Source organism: Mytilus edulis, chromosome 5 (assembly GCF_963676685.1).
Source record: "Mytilus edulis chromosome 5, xbMytEdul2.2, whole genome shotgun sequence".
NCBI lineage: Eukaryota > Metazoa > Mollusca > Bivalvia > Mytilida > Mytilidae > Mytilus > Mytilus edulis.
In genome coordinates, this window is record NC_092348.1 from 58,745,738 (window position 1) to 58,767,884 (window position 22,147).

The following is a 22,147-nucleotide window of genomic DNA, read 5'->3' on the forward strand; positions in this document are numbered from 1 at the left end:
TTGACTGTAGAATTACCACAGATTTTAATATCAACAATATACATGTGTATGCTTACTGGTAACATTCCCAAATTATGTCTCTATGAGATGAACCATAGAGATCATAACAGGAAACAAGTACGAAAACAAAATTAATTTTCTATGAATATTATATATCTCCCCAACAGATCTAGAGGCGTGGTTTGAGAAACAGCTGTATTTACAAAGTGCAACTCGAACTCGATTTAGCTTAAGTATTGATCAGCTCAAAACTAAGGCTGAATTCGCCAAATTTGTTAGCTTATCCGATATATAAAATCCCATCCTGTGGCATACTATCCGTATGATGGAGTAAATATTCAAAGTTAATTTAAGAAAAATATTGTTAATTAATCGTTATATAGATGACCTTATCACTCCCTTAGTCAATAGTATATTGCCAATCATGACTTGTGAATATATTTAGCTGCAGGTGGCATGTTGACATAAAATGTAATGACCTGCAGTTGGTTTTATTTGTTTTTGAGTACTTTAAAACTATAAAAAAAAATGTGATATATGATGCATTTATACAATCAACAGTATACACCTCAAAATTGAAAAAAGTCTTATACTTTCAAATATTGTTACCTCAATCTTTTTTATATTCTCATAGATTGAAGGGATTGACAAGGTGATGGCTTAAAGCTTAATTGAAAGAAATCAAATTGAAAAAAATGAGAATAAAGTGGTGGTCAGGAGACATAAATTCATAAGTTATTTTCACTCAGGAATGTTTAAGTATAAAGTTAACTAAGTATTTGCAATTAACTAATGGTGGTGTTAGCTATTACGTTATAATTACCCTTCATAATATCTAAAGAATAACTTAATACGCATGTATCACAAAACTTGACGGCTGAGGTATGAGTATATCATTTGTAAAACTTTTTTCTTCGCCATATTAATTGTTTCGTTTACGGTCATATATTCACCCCTTCAACTTCTTATTTTTGTCTGAGATTTATCATATGGTACTCGATTCCAAGAGCAAATTCTAATTTATGTATTTTGTCTTTCGGTGCGTGAAATTATAATAATGCTTCAACTCCTTTGTATCTTGTTGTCTGTTGAAATCCAAAAATTTGTTTGAATAATATTAAAATCAGAAAAGAATATATGCATCAGATTAATAATCTCGCGCAAATTTCGTAAAAAAGGATATCAAGGGGACATTCAAAACTCACAAGAAAAACTGACTATGTTTGTATTTTAACCCGTCTGGGTAATGCGCCCTCATAACTAGACCTTACGGAAACGCGAAAATGTCATAAATGTCAAAATATATTTAGTTTATTATAAGGGGGATAATCAAAAGTGCTTGTTTTCCAAAAAAATATTCTATTTGTATATTGTATTGTACATATGTAATTCAATAAATTTATATGAATAATTTCTAAAAAAAAACAACCGATAAAAACAAACGATGAAATTAAGTAATTATTTAAGCTCTTGTGATTTGCTGTGTCAGTTTTGTATTTTCTGTTATTGAAAAAAATTACCAGAAATATCTATGGAAATCCGAGAACGACCTTTATCTTGGTTTAACGTTACCCCTCACTGGTTGTCATTGTGAAAAGTTTTGGGATATTCAAAATTTGAATATTTCCTTACGTAAGTTGTTGATATATTTGCAACGAAACTTTCTTTTTTTTTCTGTTTGAACAATTTTAATAAGCCAGATTGTAATGTTGTCTTTTTCTTTTTCTTAATAACGCTCGGTTTTACTTTGTACAACATGTATTCTCCAGTATTGAAGCCTTGTTGACACAAAGAAGAAGTAGGAGAAGTAGTCCTGTGTAATAAAACAAGATATAAACACGTTACGAAAACTGTCATTAAATTTCAAATTTATTGAAAAAAATACATTCGTATAATCTTGTTACTTAATCCAATTTAAATTCAATTAAATTGTCTTATATAAGTAGTTTTGTTAAAATATAAACCTTTCTGTAAACAAAAAGTTTAATAAGGATAAACTAGATTTAAATCTTTTAAATAACAAATTTAAACTGGTATTATTTTTCAAATAATTAACAAATGTAATAACCCATACATCGGAATTAAACTCAAGAAAATTTGAAATTTAACAAAAGCATTAAATTTTCATAAATACTTAAATAATTCTTCGTAAATCAGAAGTTAAACTTAAAACTAGAAATTTAATATGAGAATAAATTTTGTAAACGTATCATTTCATGCAGTTTAATGATTACAAAAAAGCAACAGAAAAACGGCAGAAAGGTAAATAAATTACAATGCTCTTCATCAGAAATTTAAGACCGAGCATGAACTTTATGATAAAAGAGTAATCGCTTGATCCAAATAATCTCTAAAATTGAATAAAAAAATGTATCATGCTCTTTCCCGGCATATTCTATTTCCTTATCAGTATTATTTTTTACCTATCGACTTATTGGAGATGACAATACCGAGCATCGTTATATCCTTTTCCAAAAATTAGAAGAACATGTTCACAAATTAATTTGAAATAACCTTATCTTTATCGGATGTATATAATATATATCATACTTTGTAATAATAGGTTCAATTAGTATTGCGTATACTTTGGTATCTTAATATTATTTTTTACAATTAAAATGTGCATTGAAAAACACGTTTTAAGAAAACTGTCGCTTCTCTACGAAATTTGATATCCATAAAAGCGTATATAAAAGGGTTCAGAATATTATTGATAACAAAAATTTGATATATAAACATCCACCCAGGTCTTTCTGTATTTGAAACGTTTTCCCAAAAATCTTTGTATAAGCCTTCAACAAGAAGCAAAATCACTTTCGGCAAATAACTGAATATGAAGACCAAAGTTATAACAAAAAACATTACTGTCAGTTTGTGAGTTATTCTCCTGTTATCTTTTCGTCTTTTAGTGGATCCAACTGGTTGAGATGTAGTTGTTTTTGTTTGTTTTCTAACTGCTGTTCTTTACAATTTTTATCAATTTTGACAATATTTGAATTTGATATTTTAGAATCTAGAGTGTTCTGCGTACCATCACTATATTCCGATCCAGAAACTCCGTCTTCATCAGTTTTTGACACCGAATTTCTGAATTCTACTTCACTACTTTTAGATCTGTTCATCTTTAATTTACGATATACTGCACATCCAATTTTTGAGTATAGTACTATAAGTGATGTTACTAAAGCAACAGCAAATACACCTATAACAATGGCATATATAGCCCTCACTAGTCTATGACCTTCTTTTACTTTGCCACAACGTCTTCCAATACTTCCATAAGTGATGCTGTGAAATGGAACGGAACCGTAAATATACGGTAACGGTAATGCACCCAAAAAAGAAATGACTATGGCTAGTATTAACGTAGTTCTTTTAACATGGAGCGACATAGCTGGTTTTAGAGGCCGACACAATTTCATATATCTCTGAATTGCAATTATGAGTAATAACAGAACTGGAATATATGTTGTGAATCCAATGAAAAATTGTGCCGTTTTACACAAAATATTGTGCGTAAATATAACTTGGTAAAGACTTTGTATTATCATAAAAATCCCACAGTAGATCGTTGCTATCATATCAAATGCAGCTAAAATCGGTATGAAATATCTTTCATCTGATGATTCTTTCATTTGAAATGAATAAACTAACAAAACTAACACATTTCCGCATGTTCCAAGAATGACATAAATCGTAAGTATAACAATGTTTGGTATAAGAGATTCTGATATTATGTTGTTCCACTCAGAGACTGTAATATTCTCCATCGTATAAAATATACACTGATTTAGTCAGCAAAGGACAATTCATTTATATCCAAGAGTAATACACTAAACGTTAATCTTTTCAAGGAAATTGAAGATGTCAAAATTTAAGTTCAACAGCGATCAGTTCCGACTTAAAAAAAAAAACAAAAAAAAAAACACGTTTCCCCAGTTAGTTAGTTGAAAAAAATCTACCTCGGAAGTTGTTTTTTTAAATATTAAATAACTACTCAAACTTTTAGTTTAAGGTGTAGTTAGTTCACTTTTATTCCAAAAGCTCCCTAGAGTTTTCTGCTGTTGAAAGTAGTTTCCATTCATATAATGCTTCTATCTAGACCATTTATATTACAAGCATTTATTTTAACTTAGTTTAAAGGGGCACTAGCTACAAGATATGTAAAAAATCTAATATATGACTTTTGTTTGTTCAATCACTAATGAAAGTGAAATAATTATTCGCTTTTAGCAGCCAGTACGGTTCAATTTTGTCAAAATAAGCTTAGAAACATTGATGATGAATTATTCACTTGCAAGTTAATAATTCGACCTTACCCGTTAGCTAGCGATGGATAACACGTGAATTGTATGTGTAAAGTTATTTAAAGAAAATAAGGTCAAAATTGAAAGTGAAAAAAAAGGTTTATCATTTGATTGACTTATTCGATCCACAAAATATCATTCTTATACAGGTAAAAACGATGATAAAGATATATTTTTAATCTATAATATGAAATTAAATAGACCTAGAAAAATCCAATAGCACGAGTTCGCTTAATCTGTTTATATCTATATGTATGTATACACCACTTCGATATAATCATCACATGAATTTAAATGTCAACTTGATAGTTAATTAGATGGCGTCAAGACTAAAATACACACGAAACAAAGCTACGCATTACCATGCCCATGCCCTGATAATTGTTTAATTTAGACTGTTAATAGTTTGGATAAATGTTTTACATTGATATACATCAAATATGAGAATTTGAGTCAAATCAGTTAACATGAATTTGACAGCTAGTGCCCCTTTGAAAATATATTATACCGGTACATAATATATTTTGTTTAAGATTGTTTGAGTTTTATCGTAGTAGCTCATTAATTCTGTTTATAGGAAGAACCGTTTATGTTGCATTATAATCTATCCGTACATCCAAAGTATATTTTGGGGTAAAGCAGTTGCTCAAATATAAATATTAACCAGAACACACACGCGAAATCGCGGGCATTAGAGCTTGTGAGATTTTGTGTCTGGACAATTTCAGTAAAAGATTTCATACCTGGAGAATTTCAAAAAAGGTATCAAAATTCATAGGTCTTTGGAAACTGTTTACGTCCTCTTTCTTGTTTCCAAAGTCCGTTATTTTTTCTGTTAAACAGTAAATAAATTAAACTGATTATTTTCGCGTTTCCGTATACTATGAACATACGTATACTATAAATAAAGTGTATTTGCTATTAACTATTAATTTCTTCTCCTAGACGATCACTGCTATATTTTTTGGAGAGCCTCTATCAACGCAATAAATATTGTCCTGTTCTCGAGTACGCGTATGAAATATATGTGCAAGGATAAAACTGGAAGTCATGTTTGACTTACATTTAAAAGTGAAATCGCGGACATGTAAAGCTTTGTTGAAAGTATGTTAACTATATTATGCTGAATTTTTGTAAAAAGAAATTATGTCTGGAGAATTTAAGAAATGATATCAAAAGTCATAAATATATGTACATGGAGACAGGACAATATTTCTTAGACCTCTCTTTTTTTCAAAGTCTGTTATTATTTTGTTTTCTGTTATATTCCATTATTTTTGCTTTTCTGTATACTTTGAACATACGTATCTATATTATAAATACTAAAGTGTATTTAAGTTTCTATTAACTATTAATTCTATATTCTTTGTTAGTCTTGTATTATTTTAATTTTAGTTTCTTGTGTACAATTTGAAAATTAGTATGGCGTTCATTATTACTGAACTAGTATATATTTGTTTAGGGGCTAGTTCAAGGACGTCTCCGGGTGCGGGAATTTCTCGCTACATTGAAGACCTGTTAGTGACCTTCTGTTGTTGTTTTTTTTCTATGGTCGGGTTGTTGTCTATTTGGCAAATTCCCCATTTCCATTCTCAATTTTATAAAGTTTCTTCTCCATGGCGATCACTGCTATATTATAAAGAGAGTCTCTATATGTTATAGTAGTAAATTAATCCTAGTATACATGCTGATGATGCAGATAAACGTGAAAATAAGTGTCTTGTCCCCGTCAGAGTACTTATGAAAATTGTGTGTAAGTTAAAACCGAGTATAATAGTAGTGGTTCTTACGATATAAAAACCACGATATGGACAACGCTCTGATTGGCCTGTTTATTTTTCATTTTTTCTATCTGTCATACGATTGGTTCTCAATGTTAAAACCGGAAGTCATGTGTGACATGAAAGTCGGTTTGATGACGGAAGCAATATTCGGACGCTTTAATTTTCGTTTTTCTCCCCAAAAAACCCAAACTGAATAGTTATAATAAAATTGAGAAAGGACATGGGGAATGTGTCAAAACGACAACATAAGAATGGATGACAAATGCGACTATGCATAGTACATAGAGGACACAGAGGCATGATGATTAATTTATTGTTGGAGGAAGAGAAGCGAAACACAAATGAGGTCTTCTCGTTTAATAGTATAGATGACAATGTCTCAAAGTGAGACTTTTTTGGCAGTTTTTGTTGTTTTGCACTAAATATACGAAGTTTGTAGCAGTAAAGCCAATTTGTACACACAATTTAAAAAGATAAGTACTGACTTCTGACAGATGAATGTCTAATGATCCTTTGAAGGATGTTATCAGGTAGATTTCTATTACTTTTTGATTTTCGAATTCAAAGACACAAACACATTAAGTGGCCTTATTTCATCTTCACTTTTCATGAGAATTTGGTAAAGCAAATTTGAGTTATCGTACAAACTGTTCACATACGGACAGATAGACTACGATATTCCATTATATGTCCCGTATGGGGCGTATCAAAATAATAAGACAAAATAAAATAAAACGAGCAATTTCATGTCGAAAAGGCCAAAACAATCGATAGTACACAAAAAAAAAACTTCTTAGGAAAGTAAAGATTGAGAAACATTAGCACCAAAATAGTAAGTGAGGAATACATGTAGCTTTTTGGTAAACAGTTCCTGTTTCATCATTTGCCTTCCCGATGACACGTACAATTTCGGAAATTAACAAAGAAAGGAAAAATGGACTAAATTTTGCCAAAACTAATAGAAAATAACCGATGTCCCATGTGTTCCATTAATTTTTCCTTGTTAATCTATTCAATAAAAGGGTAATTTTGCTTGAAAGAACATATAGACCTATCAATTCTTTTTTAAATACTTTTATGAACACTGACTGATGTTACAGCAAAATCATACTTAAATAAGTCTTCACAAGGAAATTAATATCCTTTAAAGAACGATTAAACCAGAAGTAATCACTTCTGTGTAGGCTATTTCTTAAATGGTAGCAGCTTGTGTGACAAGTTCGAGAGAGTGTAAAGAAATTGGTACTCATTAAGCAAATCAACTAGTAAAAAATTGTTTAATGACTTAAAAAAAAATGCTCCTACATAAAACAGTAAAACACATACATGTAATCCCTTCAATTTAGTTCTCATTAGAAATATAAATCCATGATTTACAATATTTAATTGACACTGACGTAAAATGTTATAGTAAAAACTAAGTTAAATAAGTAAAGTGTTCGAAAGGAGATTAAAATTCCTGCAAACAACAATCAAAACAAGGTCATCACTTCCTTGTTGGCTTTTTATAGAACATTTAGAATTATGTCAAACTTGCCATGTCGAGAAAACTGATGACCCGAGATTTGGATCTCATATCATGTTGAACTCTTTATATGACGATATGCAGTCAGCATATCGCACCGGACATTCACTTGAAACAGCACTTATCCGTGTTCATCATGACATTACAAACGCTCTCGACAACAAATCTTGCGTAGTATTGCTTAAGGTGGATCTCTCAGCAGCGTTCGACGTGATTGATCAAGAAATTCTATTCGATAGTCTACAGTATACTTTTGGTTTATCTGGAACAGCCTTGTCGTGGCTTCGTTCATACTTGAGTCAATGTGTCTTCATTGGGTCTTTTCTCCCCGATAATATGGTTCTGAAATATGGTGTTCCACAGGGTTCCATCTTGGGACCAAGACTTTATTCCATGTTTCAGTACCCGGTAAAGGACATCTGTAAGAAGCATGGCATGGCATACCACTGCTATGCAGATGATATGCAAATTTAACAAGTCATCAAACCATTAGATCAAGTGGGATGACATCTCTGAGCGCATATAAATGAAGCTTGTTAAGCCTTGCATTGACTTTTTCCTTCCTCTCTTAGTGAACTCATACATTTTTACAAAGCGGCACGATCGTTGCGATCTGAAAATACTGCTTTCATTATTGAGATACCAAAAAATGCACGGACCAAAATTTATGGTGAACGGAGGTTCGAAGTGGCGACCGGGACTATGTGGAAAAGCCTCGAAATGAAAAATCACTGGAGCTATTTAAGAAAGGGCTAAAGACGCATTTATTTAAAGTTGCATTTGTGGATTGCTAATTGTAAAGACTTAGAACTGTGATTGATTGCATTTAACTGGTGTTGATTTGCTGTAATAATATTTTTGTACATTTTAATTTGATTTGTTGTGTTTCTGTACATTTTGATATATCTTTTTATTTTGAGCCGATATCTTTTAGTAACATAATTTCTAAATACAAAACAGTAGTAGCATTCCGCAATTTTAAAAGATAAGTTAATGCATATACAAATTTTAAGTCTAACTATGGTGAAGTTGTTAGAGTCTTAACTTTTTATAGTTGATTTGATGTTGTATGTTTTTAGTGAATGGTAGTACCGACTGTGCAAGCGCTGTATAGCAAGTCAAGGTCGTTCAAAACTTCCATCATCATCATGTTTTTAAGGTTTATTTTTTACTTTAATTTGTAGTTTAGTGTATGTTCGATCTGTATATCTTTTTAAAACATGTAAATCACTTAGAGTTCTTGTATTATTATGTAGGGCACTTTAAAAACCTTAAAATAAGATTAGTACCAGCTTGTGTGACAAGTTCGAGGGAGTGTAAGTACGATTGGTTCAATCGGAATCATTTGTTTTAAAACAATAGAAAAGCTGATTTCAAGGAGAAAAGCAGGTCTAATTTGTAGTCTTAAGGTAAGATAAAATTTAATGGGTTTGAAAGTAAACATAAAGACATGCAGGTACCTTTAATAGGTCTGTGCTCATATTCGTATTTTTCACTTTATTCTATTATTCCTCGGACTTTTGAAATCCATGAAACAATGACGTGGAACCCAAATATATTGTATAACTTCTAGAATTAATCCTACATCCACAAGGTCTTTCGTCAGTTTTTTTGAATGTTTAAGTGTTTACTAGTATATATTATTATTAGTATGAACACTTTTGATAAAGATAATTCATTGATAATCTAAATAGCAGTAGGAATTTAAAAAAATGGTACGAAAAATACCAAAGGGAGATTCTTTTAACACACAAGTCAAAATAAATTGACAACGCTATGACAAAAAACCAAAAACCGGTACATATTACCAATGTTATTTCAACTGATCGGGCGGAGCTTACGTTTTAATTTGCATGAGGACAGTCGATTTGAAAATGTGTGTGATTACGATGATTGCCATAACAGTTATTACCGATTTCTAATAACCTATCAGTGACCTCAAAGGAATTTACAAAAGAATGACTGGTTAATGCATTGATGAATGTATCCTAAAACACCTATCTATAGATGGACTGGTTTATTATGAGCGAACTCCGCCCAGTCAAGTGAAATAAATTGAGTAATACTTTCATCACAAAATAGAAAACTAAGCACTGAGTAATACTAAAGCTGAGTGTGATCCCAGGTGCTTAATTGTTTTTAAGTATTTTCCCAGAGAATATTAATATCATTTTTCTTTAATAAATATGATAAGTTTAAGAGTACGACTAATGAGTTTTTATTGGCCTTGATATCTTCTACTTTTCAGGGTTTTATCTATTTGATTGGATATGTTGATGCTCAAATAGTGAATGTTAGTTGCTGAGCGTATCACATATATTAAGCAAATTACAATTAATGATGTATTCATGTCGCATCACATTTGAGATCATGTGATTATCTCGGATTATTAATTTTTACTTTTATAAGTATACTAGTATTCGAAATATATCTATGTAACGAATGTTGACTAAAAGAGGGACGAAAGATACCAAATGGACAGTCAAACTGATAAATCTAAAACAAACTGACAACGCCATGGCTAAAAATGAAAAAGACAAACAAACAACAGCACACACGACACAACATAGAAAACTAAAGAATAAGCAACACGAACCCCACCAAAAAAACTAGGGGTGATCTCAGGTGCTCCGGAAGGGTAAGCAGATCCTGCTCCACATGCGGCACCCGTCGTGTTGCTTATGTGATAACAAATCCGGTAAATGGTCTAATTCGGTAGGTTTGTCAATCGAAGTGACATAAATATAATAAATGTTAACGGAATGATAAATTATATAAATAGTGACATGTTCAAGATTTGATTAAGCAAACCCTTTGCTTTGTGTGTTTTTTTGCTGCACATGTAGGGATTTTGAGTCGTGTAGGAAAACCCCATGTCCATTGTGTTTTCTGGTAGTCAAAATTTGGTAACAAGAAAGCTACTGTAAAGATCAGTCAAAACATAAATCTTTTAATTTACTTTTCAGAAGAAATATAAATCTATGTTTCGCTATACATATGATTTTATGAACATTGACGTAAAATGTTATAGTAAAGACTTACTCAAAAAAGAATTTGCAATGAGATCAATATCCCTTCAAACAACGATCAAAACAACGTAGTTAATAATTCCGTGAAGGCTATTTCTAGAATTGTACCAGCTTGTGGAACAAGCTCGAGAGGGTTAAAGAGCGTTTGATACTCATTGAATTAACAAAACATTTTTTTTCATACTATTAGAATATTTGATTGCAAGTAGAAACACAGGTATAATTTTAGCAAGGTAACATTTCGATGTTTTTAAAAGTAAACATAAAGCCGTGAAAAATCTTTAAACAGATCTTTGCACATATTCTTTATTTTTCACTTATATTTTGTAATTCTGGAGACTTTTCTCTTTACTATAAATTGAAGATACACCCAGATAAATTAAAAAAAAAATTTACAAGTTTATAAACGTACTGTACACTTAGATTGGACTCTGTCATTGAAAGTAGTGTGTCGTTAGTCCATCTATCAGTAATCCAACATCGTAGATAGCGGGTAAAGTGGAGCTGACCCAGCACGTCCTTTCAGTTGTAATGACTAATGACTGAGACGTGACATATCCTGATGGAGATTAAATGATAAAGTCTAAACACCCTGATGGAGAGCTTAGTCGATTCTTATATTGAGGGGTGTAACTTGTAAATTTGAGTCGTCTGCATCGGTCAAATGTCCTACCAGCTGAGGAGGAAAAAATTTGAATCGTCTGCAACGGTCAAACATTCCACCTGGATGGAAAATTTCTAAAATTTGACCTATTTGGTCAAACGAATATTTCTGTTCTTCATATTGTTGATAATTTTAGATAAAATTTAAAAAGCAATAGCAATATCAAGTTTAAATTGTTTTATTAATAAAAGAATACCAACATTATCAATTGACCAATCTTTAAGTCAAAATAATTTGTCAAAATTCGACTTACGAGTTATGAATGTCCTCTGGTACGTATAATCTATTTCTTTTTTCATTGTTATTAGTTGTTAATCAATACAATGTATTTGTTCCTTTATGTCTTGTAACCGATCTTAAGTGCTGGTTGTTTGTACATCATAGAAAAACATCGAATAGAGCCGAAACTACAGCACAAAGATAAGCGTCTGGACCAATTTCAAATGGGTTCACAATATTTGCCTACTAAACTACAAAATATCACTGTGCTTTATTTCAGTCAATAAGTTGCAATGGGTTTTCAAGTTCTATTGTTTGTGCTGTTAACAGGCACTGTTGTTAATTCCTATTACCAAGGTAGGTTCTGTATGCATATCTCTAATAGTAATGTATGAAAAAATAAAAAATAAAAAGATGTATCGCGATTGAAACTGTCTACCAAAGATCGACAGGATATAGATGTAAGCAAATATTGATCATCAAACGACCTTGAACACTGAGCAAAACTAATTCCTTTAAGTGAGTATCGCTTTGAAGTTTATTTAAACATAATTGTTTAGTATTGATGTGAATTGACCAAATATTGCATACCTTCAATAACATATGTAACATTTTTATTTTCTGTAATCTGGTGTTGATACCCTGCATCTGTGAAACTGATCATCGACAAGGTGTCCCCTTTAAAAAGTCTTACCAAAATTATATTTCGTGTTAAAAGCCTCTATTTGACATTAAAGAAGTGACTTTTGGATAACCAGTATTTTTTTAAGCGAGTTAGTAATTCTTAGCAAGTTTTTGATGTACAATTGTGCTAATAGTTTGTTCTGAGACTGAGTCCTGGCTATCTACTTTTGTATAACAGTAAAAGTATGTTTTTGTCTAGTTTTTCACATTGTTCTAAGTTTTTAACATTTTATCTACAAGGTATTGTATACGTTCCGACATATTTTTGTTTGGACGTACAATCAATTAACTATTTCAGTTGAAACGAGTAGACAGACTCAAACGCACAAAAAGCATTACTACTGTTATAAGTCTGTTCGTTTGTTTTTGTTTAATAAGTTGTATTGATATTGATGAGTTGTGTTATGAAAATCTACTGATATCCCTTCCAACTCATACTAGGTTTCTTTTTTCATAGCCAAGCATACACGATGCTTATTTCCGTGTGAATTTAGGGAAAACATACCAATCGTGAATGAGCTTAGTAGTATATGGTTTATAAATTCTCAATCCTTTGGTACATATACCAACTTATCGCGTCCAATAGGAGAGCAGACATCAACATCTGAATGTATCATGAGACAGGGGCCTTTCTTTATACTCAGGTAAGATTGCACGAAAAACAAAAAAACAAACATTGAGGCAAAAGGTCCCATCCGGATCATCTGATTTAAATTTTGGACTTTTAGTAAAGTTTGTGCTGTACAGTCTACTTTCTATGTAAATATAGATAGATGTGGCACGATTGCAAATGCAGACCACTACACATCATAGTTCACATGGGGACTGGATGTAAGCAATTAAAGGCAACCGTACGGCATTCAACAATAAGAAAACCTATACTGTATAGTCGGCTATAAAAAGTCCAACATGGAAAACATGCACAAATTCAATTCAGAAAATTAATTAAATGAAAAATAGATATAACAAACACGAACTAGCGACAACCACTAAACTACAGTCTCCTGACTTGAGGCAGGCACACAAAGAACGTTTTATGATGTAAAACATGTTTTTTAGTTTTAACTTATAACCCTTCAAACATATAAATAAGTAAAAACTGCAATTCTGAACAAGCCATTTATAGTATGTCATGTTGAACCAGCCTTGTTTATTTTTGACAAACTCTAGATTTAATTTTTATCACAATCGAAAACTTTTGAAAAGCCGTTGTTAATTTATTTGTGTTTCAAATAAAAAATCTTGCAAAAAGAAAAAACACCTTCTGTAAAAAAACGAAGTCTAAATCTTTTAAAAGGTAATCAATCATGTAATAAATTTCTGTACCCTTAATTATTTCATTTCACTTTTTGACACATTTTTATGTTACTTGCAACTTATCATTTCTTACCGGAACTGTTCACAAAATTTTATACGAAACACAGTAAGGCCGGAGAAAAAAAAAAACTCGACCAGAAGACATATGGGACCGTATATGAAAGAAATAAATCGAACCGTGTAAAGACACATGGTGTATCGTCAATATGAGAAGCAAATAGGCCAGTCCTATATTATTGAATTGTGTATAATTTCTGGTGGTGTACACTAATATGTAGGTGGTATATTGGATTTAAAAAAAATATATATCTGAAGACACATTGGACCATCAACAGAGACAATTCAGTCCATTTTGTCGTCAATTCTGATAAAACTGAATTATACTAATAAGAAACAAAAAAGAAATATGACAATTGAAAACAACCACTGTAAAACAGGCACATCTTTTTTGGGATCACAACCAATCGAATAAGTCAGACGCATCCACTGATTTTGACAGTTTAGTCCTAATTGTGCTCATTGACCATTGCCATTTAAAACAAATATTTTATCATTGTGCTCCAATGCATAAACATCAAATAATGCGATCAAACGTTGTATGATCTAAATCTACAGACACACAAACATTTTAAAATGTTCTTTTATGTTAAAATACATGTAGCTGCAGAACACGACTTTAACTTATTTGTTTTTTTTTCTAATAGAGAATTTGGACTGTATTTTTGTTTCAAGTTTATGGCCCTCACTGATACAGACTGGGTCGAATATTTCAGCGCAGGTAAAGTTTATTTCTCTCATACAACATACTATTGAAAGGTAATGGTGATTTTGTTACCGAATTATTATCAGAGTGCTAACTTTCGCAGATGGTTATTGGCTACAAATAAAATATTAGATTCTAATAATAAAAAGTTCTTCTTGTGCAATTCTAATTATCATATAATATTTCATTGAATATATGTCTCGTTACCTTTAAAACATGTACATTTATTATATGCTTTCATAGCTGTTGATTTTTTATTGATACTAGTAGTTTTCTAAACCATTCTAATTTAGTCCAAAAAAAATAGAATTTGTTTAATTCATATGAATCGAGTGACTGGTGAAAAATAATGTTTCTTCAATTCTCAAATCAATGCATGTATTTGTCATAAACTTAGTCTTATGTGCACGATTTTATCATTTTTATATGCAAACATCGCATATAATCGTAATTTTTTTTTCTCTCTGTCTGTTATGATGTGAAAATATGGTGGCTAATTATTTGTCGTGTTTTGATGCCGAAGTTTACCGATCGTCACCTTATAGGAAACAATTAACAAAGAAACATGTATATTGAGCACGTGTATAGCAAAATTGTTTATTTCAATGAGAGATCATTGCGTATTGCGATCACCGAATTTTCAAGAGACGGGTCACACAAAGGCCACTTTGCGTACGGAAAATATGTCGGCGCGAATTGCTTCCTGGAAGCAAGCAATTAAAAAAAAAGTAAACTTTATCTAAATGTGGACAAATCAAAGATTTTTGTACATGTACATAAGTTTTATAATGAAAACTACCCATTCAGTTGTAAAACACATATGCATCATTTTTTTTAATTTGAGGTGTCATATGACTTTAAGTATTGTGCTCGTGACTGATTGGATTCGAGAGGCCGATGATACATGCATAGTGTAAAGATTGTTGGCAATCTTTATTTTAAACAACATCTTTAGTCTCTAGATATTCAATAGTCTCAGGTTTTCTAAATTGAATAATAACTAAACTACTATTTAAGGTACCAGAAATTAGTCTTATTACTAACAATGAATACAAGGAATAAAAGTACAATATATTTGACGGTTGTATGTATTTTTGAGCATGCATTATTTACATATTGGATTCTGTCACGATCAGTTCAAATTCAATCATTATCCTCTTTTCATAAACCGAATCACACAATAACATTGCATGCACAAAATTATATCGTTACAGTTCAAGGTTAATCATGTAAATCACTGTTAGTACGTACATCAATATTGGATTAAAAAGAACACAATCACGGTGTCATAAGTCTCGACACCAATTCAAAATATAAAGTATGTTAATACAAGTAACTAAAGAAATGTTAGATTCATAACAAGCTAGAAAACAAAGATATTATTCGAACGCCACATGTTGGCGGAATTTCGTAACGCTAAATCGGCAACTGTCAATTTACCGGGAACGACGTTGTGTTAACACAAAAAAGTATTGTCGTGTAATTAAACGTTCACAACACTCAGAATAAGACACACAAGATCTCTTACTGTAATGCGTTCATTCGATACATTATTTTTTATCCCTTTAAAAAAATCTTTATCCATCTTATCAATGAAGAAATCGGAAATCTTAGATATTTTATTACGAACAAACACCATGTATAGCTATAAGATACGGTATTATGTCGGTCACAATTTGTTTTTAAAAACCTATCCGTTCAATTTACTGGAATAGAAATGTAAACGCTATATAAGATGCTTATTGTGACAGCATTACAATTTGTATGGCACTTTATAAACTTATGTAATATAATAATTTATCAGAGACAAGTTGTATAGATAGAGGAAACAACTAGTTAGTTATTTTTGTTATAATCATGAAGCTCATATGGTATATCATGATATAGTTGTTGTCTATCTTAACTCTATACGTTATAACTACTGTAAACCAACTTATTTTCGCGGATATTTTATTTCGCGTTTTACCCTTTCTTGACCACTTCGCGGCTATTTAACTTCGCGATTTTCTGATTTACTTGATGAAGTTTAATAAGGTACGATCAAAGTTTTATATATTCGCGTTATTTTTCTACTCGCGAAGATCGCGAAAATAAACCGCTCGCGAAAATAAGTTGGTTTACAGTATTTCTTTGGACACGTTTACCCGTTTATCGACGCTAATAGTCTCGCTCCTTATCAATTCTCGCGGTTTTTGTTTGTTATCTTTATTTGTCGACATATGATTTGGACATAGGTAGACTACTGTTGCTTTTGTTTCCACTGTTTGTTTTGTTTTGTTTTATAATTGTTTTCTAGAGTCTTTTCTAGACGATACGGGCGTCTGGCATAAACAAAGTTTTTTTAGTGTATAAAAAGTAAGATCACAAAAATACTGAACTTAGAGGAAAATCTATTCGGAAAGTCCATAATCAAAGTTTTTACACAGACTTTGTAGATTGGACAAAACAGATTAAATATATAAGAAATATGATTTGACTATTATATTAGTAAGTATAAAGCACCCGTCAAAAATACATGATCTCAAAGCAATACATTAATTATTTTGGCAAAGTGGGAGAACATCAAAATATCCAGATATATTATATAAAAGAGGACAGCACAGCATATGGATAAGCAGACTAACATGGTGCACGTAGAAAGCCATTAGTTAATTTATCAAATAGAAACTTTGATTTTACAGGAAGCGAGACTCTTTTACCATTTTGTGAGATGTGTGATGGTTCAAAATTTTCAGGACCAGGTTATTTTTCAGGTAAAAATTATTGATATTGCTCTACTGCTTACTATGAAAAACTTATTTACAATGATTACAGATAAGTTGTATAAGAATATTACCTTATAAAGATATTAATATTTTTGAAACATTTAAAATTAATTTCAAGTATCATTTTCTTTCATTTTATTACCATTACAAAACACTTCAGTGCTATATTAATGCCCTACTTCTTATATGAGTTATCATTTCTATCCAAATAACTGTTAACACCATAGTTTATTTTAAAGTTCTTATCATTGCCTGTGTCGAATCTCCCTCATTCACACCAGAATTCAAAAACTGCGAAGGGGAAGGGAAACATGATGTTACTTACCAGCAGATAGACACGAGATTGTATATGAAACTGAAAGTATTTGAAATATCTCACAAAAGAACTAAACATTCACATCACAACAGCACAATTATCACAAAAAGAACTAAACATTCACAGCACAATTTTTAGTGCTTAACGTCTTTTTATTGAGCATCGATGTAATACTTTTTACTTTAGGTATGAATGCATTTAACATTTTGATTGAATCAATCTATTTTAACATTACAGCTCGAAGTGAGTATAATATTTTCATATAAGTTAAATTAGTAATTAGAGTAAACGCAATTCAAAAAACCCTATTTAACTTGTATTTGCTCCAATGTTTTATCTTCGGATTTTTATAGGAAAATAATAGCAAGCGTACAATTTCGACGCAGTGAAGCATTACTAGTTGACGAACGCAACACTTTTTTCATATTTAAATACCAGCAGACTCTTTCGAATAAATGTCAATAATTCGTTGTTGTATACGAATCGACAAAGAACTGTGTGTAGGTTTCAATTTGCTTCGTTATGCTTTGGCAGATGGACAAAGAACTGTTTGTAGGTTTCAATTTGCTTTGTTATGCTTTATATAGCAGAAATAAAAATAAACACGCAACCACTTCATGGTCGGAATTTGGAAGTCTAAAATTATCTAAAGCAGTTTGATGCTGCCTGCACGTTAAGAAAACTTGCACACACGTTTCGAGAGATCCATGTGTAGCATGTTGCCAGTTGGAACTTTGTAGATTGGACAAAACAGATTAAATATATAAGAAATATGATTTGACTTTAATATTAGTAAGTGAAAAGCACCCGTCAAAAAAACATGATTTAATTTGAAATGATAGGTACTTATGAACTCACATTGTGTCTATATTATATCTTGACTTTCAATATTCTCGGTATACTCTGTATTCTACTAAGCAAACATTAATTTTCTCACTCAGAATTTTATAAAGCATCAACCATATTATAATGAAAAATACCATTTGTATAAATATTACAATACGCCTATTACCTCTTGATAACAGTGTGATTTTTTAATACTTGTAGATCAACCGTTGATGCGTGATAGATCTCGACCAATTGGTTGCAATTTACCGTCGATATGCCCAAAACGTAACAACAAACAAGTGTGTTGTCCAAATTCTGAGCCATTTGATAGTGGAAGAAACTGCAGAGTACAAATCTCAACCGGAAGTTACAGGTATAACAGACCTCAGCGGTATGGTTAACCTGGTCGACATGGTTACTCTGGATATAGGAAATCTAGAGGTTAATGCACGAATTATGAAATAAAGAAATACAAACATGTGTTTTTTCGTCATCTTCTTAACTCACCTCGTCCAAATCACTTTGAGAGTTTTTTCTTCACTTTGATGTAATGGTACAACTCTTCACAAGACACTAATTGACATATAAAGTTATAAAATGACAAATGTAAAAACAGTTTTCACGAGAAAACTAGAGACCTGGTTTTTGTACAGAGTATTGATAGAAAAACAAATGTGGTAACCAGCAACAAACGACAAACAATGAATTTAAGGCTCCTAACTTATGCTAGGAACATACAAAATGGGGCGTGGTAAAAAAGGTTAGAAGTCGCCAATCCGCCTAATAATCTTTGACAATGGTGTAACAAATAAACATAATATCGACCTAAAAATCCGTTGAAAAGGGCTTAATTCATCAGATCGATAAAAACCAGAAATACGTGTAGCAGACCATTGACCAGACATGGCAGGGTACTTATACATAAAAACTAGAAGTATTAAAAAAAATTGACCCGAATCCCTTTGAGATTACTTGTTTAAAATATATATTACGATGATCCATATTGGTTACAAACATAGTCATCAAGGCTGACATTATTATATTGTTAAAATGCAGGTACGGTCTATAATGTTGAAACTGGTATGGATGAATACATTTTATATCAGAGACATACATGTTCAAAGTTCAAAGCACATTATTCTACCAACTATACTCAAATACAGAGATGTGTTGTGATTGTCATTGTCAAGATTTTCCAAGTTCAAAAGTAAATTTATGCAATTATACGTCACTTTACGACCTTTATCAATAAGAAAAAAGACATACCGCTTACTCGTATATAAAATGCCCCAAAGTTACAAAATTTGACACAATTCATTTAAGAAAACTAAGGGCATAAAAATTAAAATAGTAATTTACAAAAAAAACCTTCAGGAATGAACCTACGACAATAACTGAACTACAGTGTCGAAATGGGAACAGGCAATTTAAGTGTGGCTTGGTTAAAAATTTGTGTAAGCGTTCAATCCTCGCATAACCTGAAACAGTGATGTAACATTACAAGCTTAGAACAAACTGTGTAATATTTTGAAATTGGGTTCACTTACACTCACGAAACGAAGCCCAAGACAAAACTTAACAAAGCACCGATATAAGAATTCTCACATGCAGTTACTGAAAGCAAATTCAGAAATAATTACAACTTATAAATAAATCGTGCTCCCCAAACTAAAGTATCAATCAGTAGACATCGAACAGATTATGTGTAAACACGTCATAAACAGCACGAAAAACGCATGAGATTGTGCAATGTAAACTATAAGTAAACATTGTCGACAGGACATAGAATGTTGTGTTCTCATAATTGAATATAGAAAGCAAATTTTTTTGTTATGCTTTAATTTTTCCAAAAATTAAATCAACGTAAAAGACACGCATCCTCTTACTGATAAGTACCGATAAAAGCAACCTTTACATTTTTTTTAATACCGTGTTAAATTTATCACTTTTAAGAATGTATTTATTCAAAGAATCAATAATATTATATTAATGAATGTGACTACCGAATGAGACTATTTACATGTTGTAATAACATGAGCAACACAACCTTTCCGGAAAACAAGGGATCACCCGCGGTTTTCGGCGGGGTTTGTCCTTGGTTTTCTTTGTTGTGTCCGGTGTACTAATATTTGTCTGTTTGTCTTTTTATTTTTTTTTGCCATGGCGTTGTCGGTTTATTTTCGATCTATGAGTTTGATTGTTCCTTTAGTATATTTCGCCCCTCTTTAAGAAAATCTGAAAAAAATGGTTTTACAAATGACATCACCTTTACAATTAGAATATTATATAACATTTTATGCCAATTTTGACCAAAATCATTAATAAAGGCAATAGAAGAATACCGCTGTTCGAAATTCATAAATCGATTGAGAAAAAAACAAATCCGGGTAACAAACTTAAACTGAAGGAAATACATCAAATATAAGAGGAATACTACGACATAACAGAAACACAACATTAAAATGTAACACATACAGAAATTAACTATAATTTAACAAAGGCCATTTTCCTGAATTGGTACAGGACATTTTAATAAAAAAAAAATGAAAGGTTGAATTTAGTTTTGTGGCATATCAAACCTCCCGATTTATGGCATTAACCTTAAAATGACAACATTACATGACATGACTACAATACAAACTAGAGGCTCTAAAGAGCCTGTGTCGCTCACCTTGGTCTATGTGAATATTAAAAAAAAGGACACAGATGGATTCATGACAAAATTTTGTTTTGTTGATGGTGATGTGTATGTACATCTTACTTTACTGAACATTCTTGCGGCTAACAATTATTTCTATCTATATTGAACTTGGCCCAGAAGTTTCAGTGGAAAATGTTAGTAAAAATTTACAAGTTTTATGAAAATTGTTAAAAATTGACTATAAAGGGCAATAACTCCTAAAGGGGTCAACTGACCATTTCGGTCATGTTGACTTATTTGTAAATCTTACTATGCTGATCATTATTGCAGTTTACAGTTTATCTCTATCTATAATAATATTCAAGGTAATAACCAAAAACAGCAAAATTTCCTTAAAATTACCAATTCAGGGGCAGCAACCCAACAACTGGTTGTCCGATTCATCTGACAATTTCAGGGCAGATAGATCTTGACCTGATAAACAATTTTACTCCATGTCAGATTTGCTCTAAATGCTTTGGATTTTGAGTTATAAGCCAAAAACTGCATTTTACCCCTATTTTCTATTTTTAGCCATGGCGTCCATCTTGGTTGGTTGGCCGGGTCACGCTACACATTTTTTAAACTAGATACCCCAAAAGATGACTGTGGCCAAGTTTGGATTAATTTGGCCCAGTAGTTTCAGAGGAGAAGATTTTTGTAAAAGATTACTAAGATTTACGAAAAATGGTTAAAAATTGACTATAAAGGGCAATAACTCCTAAAGGGGTCAACTGACCATTTCGGTCATGTTGACTTATTTGTAAATCTTACTTTGCTGAACATTATTGCAGTTTACAGTTTATCTCTATCTTTAATAGTATTCAATATAATAACCAAAAACAGCAAAATTTCCTTAAAATTACCAATTCAGGGGCAGCAAGCCAACAAGGGGTTGTCCGATTCATCTGAAAATTTCAGGGCAGATAGATCTTGACCTGATAAACAATTGTACCCCATGTCAGATTTGTTCTAAATGCTTTGGTTTTTGAGTTATAAGCCAAAAACTACATTTTACCCCTATGGTCTATTTTTAGCCATGGCGGCCATCTTGGTTGGTTGGCCGGGTCAAGCCACACATTTTTTAAACTAGATACCCCAATGATGATTGTGGCCAAGTTTGGATTAATTTGGCCCAGTAGTTTCAGAGGAGAAGATTTTTGTAAAAGTTAACGACGACGGACGCAGGACGACGACGGACGCAGGACGACGACGGACGCAGGACGACGGACGACGGACGCAAAGTGATGGAAAAAGCTCACTTGG

At 31.7% G+C, this 22,147-nt stretch overlaps 2 protein-coding genes across 3 annotated transcripts; one reads left to right on the plus strand and one right to left on the minus strand.

Annotated features, from left to right (window-relative positions):
• Positions 1-2,879: 2,879 nt before the first annotated feature.
• On the minus strand, positions 2,880-3,392 carry LOC139525160 (uncharacterized). Its single transcript, XM_071320348.1, has one exon. The coding sequence runs from the start codon at positions 3,390-3,392 to the stop codon at positions 2,880-2,882; it is 513 nt and encodes a 170-aa protein (XP_071176449.1).
• A 5,427-nt stretch (positions 3,393-8,819) lies between these two features.
• LOC139522458 (uncharacterized) lies at positions 8,820-18,683 on the plus strand. Of its 2 annotated transcripts, none has more exons than XM_071315963.1 (6): positions 8,820-8,932; positions 11,809-11,885; positions 12,670-12,856; positions 14,234-14,307; positions 16,974-17,045; positions 18,421-18,683. In XM_071315963.1, exons 2-6 carry the CDS (start codon positions 11,822-11,824, stop codon positions 18,600-18,602), a joined length of 579 nt encoding a protein of 192 aa, XP_071172064.1. In that variant the 5' UTR covers positions 8,820-8,932; positions 11,809-11,821; the 3' UTR covers positions 18,603-18,683. The 2 variants fall into 2 exon arrangements, with proteins under 2 accessions (XP_071172064.1, XP_071172063.1); XM_071315962.1 differs by having other exon boundaries at positions 8,921-9,025.
• The last annotated feature ends 3,464 nt before the right edge of the window (positions 18,684-22,147 follow it).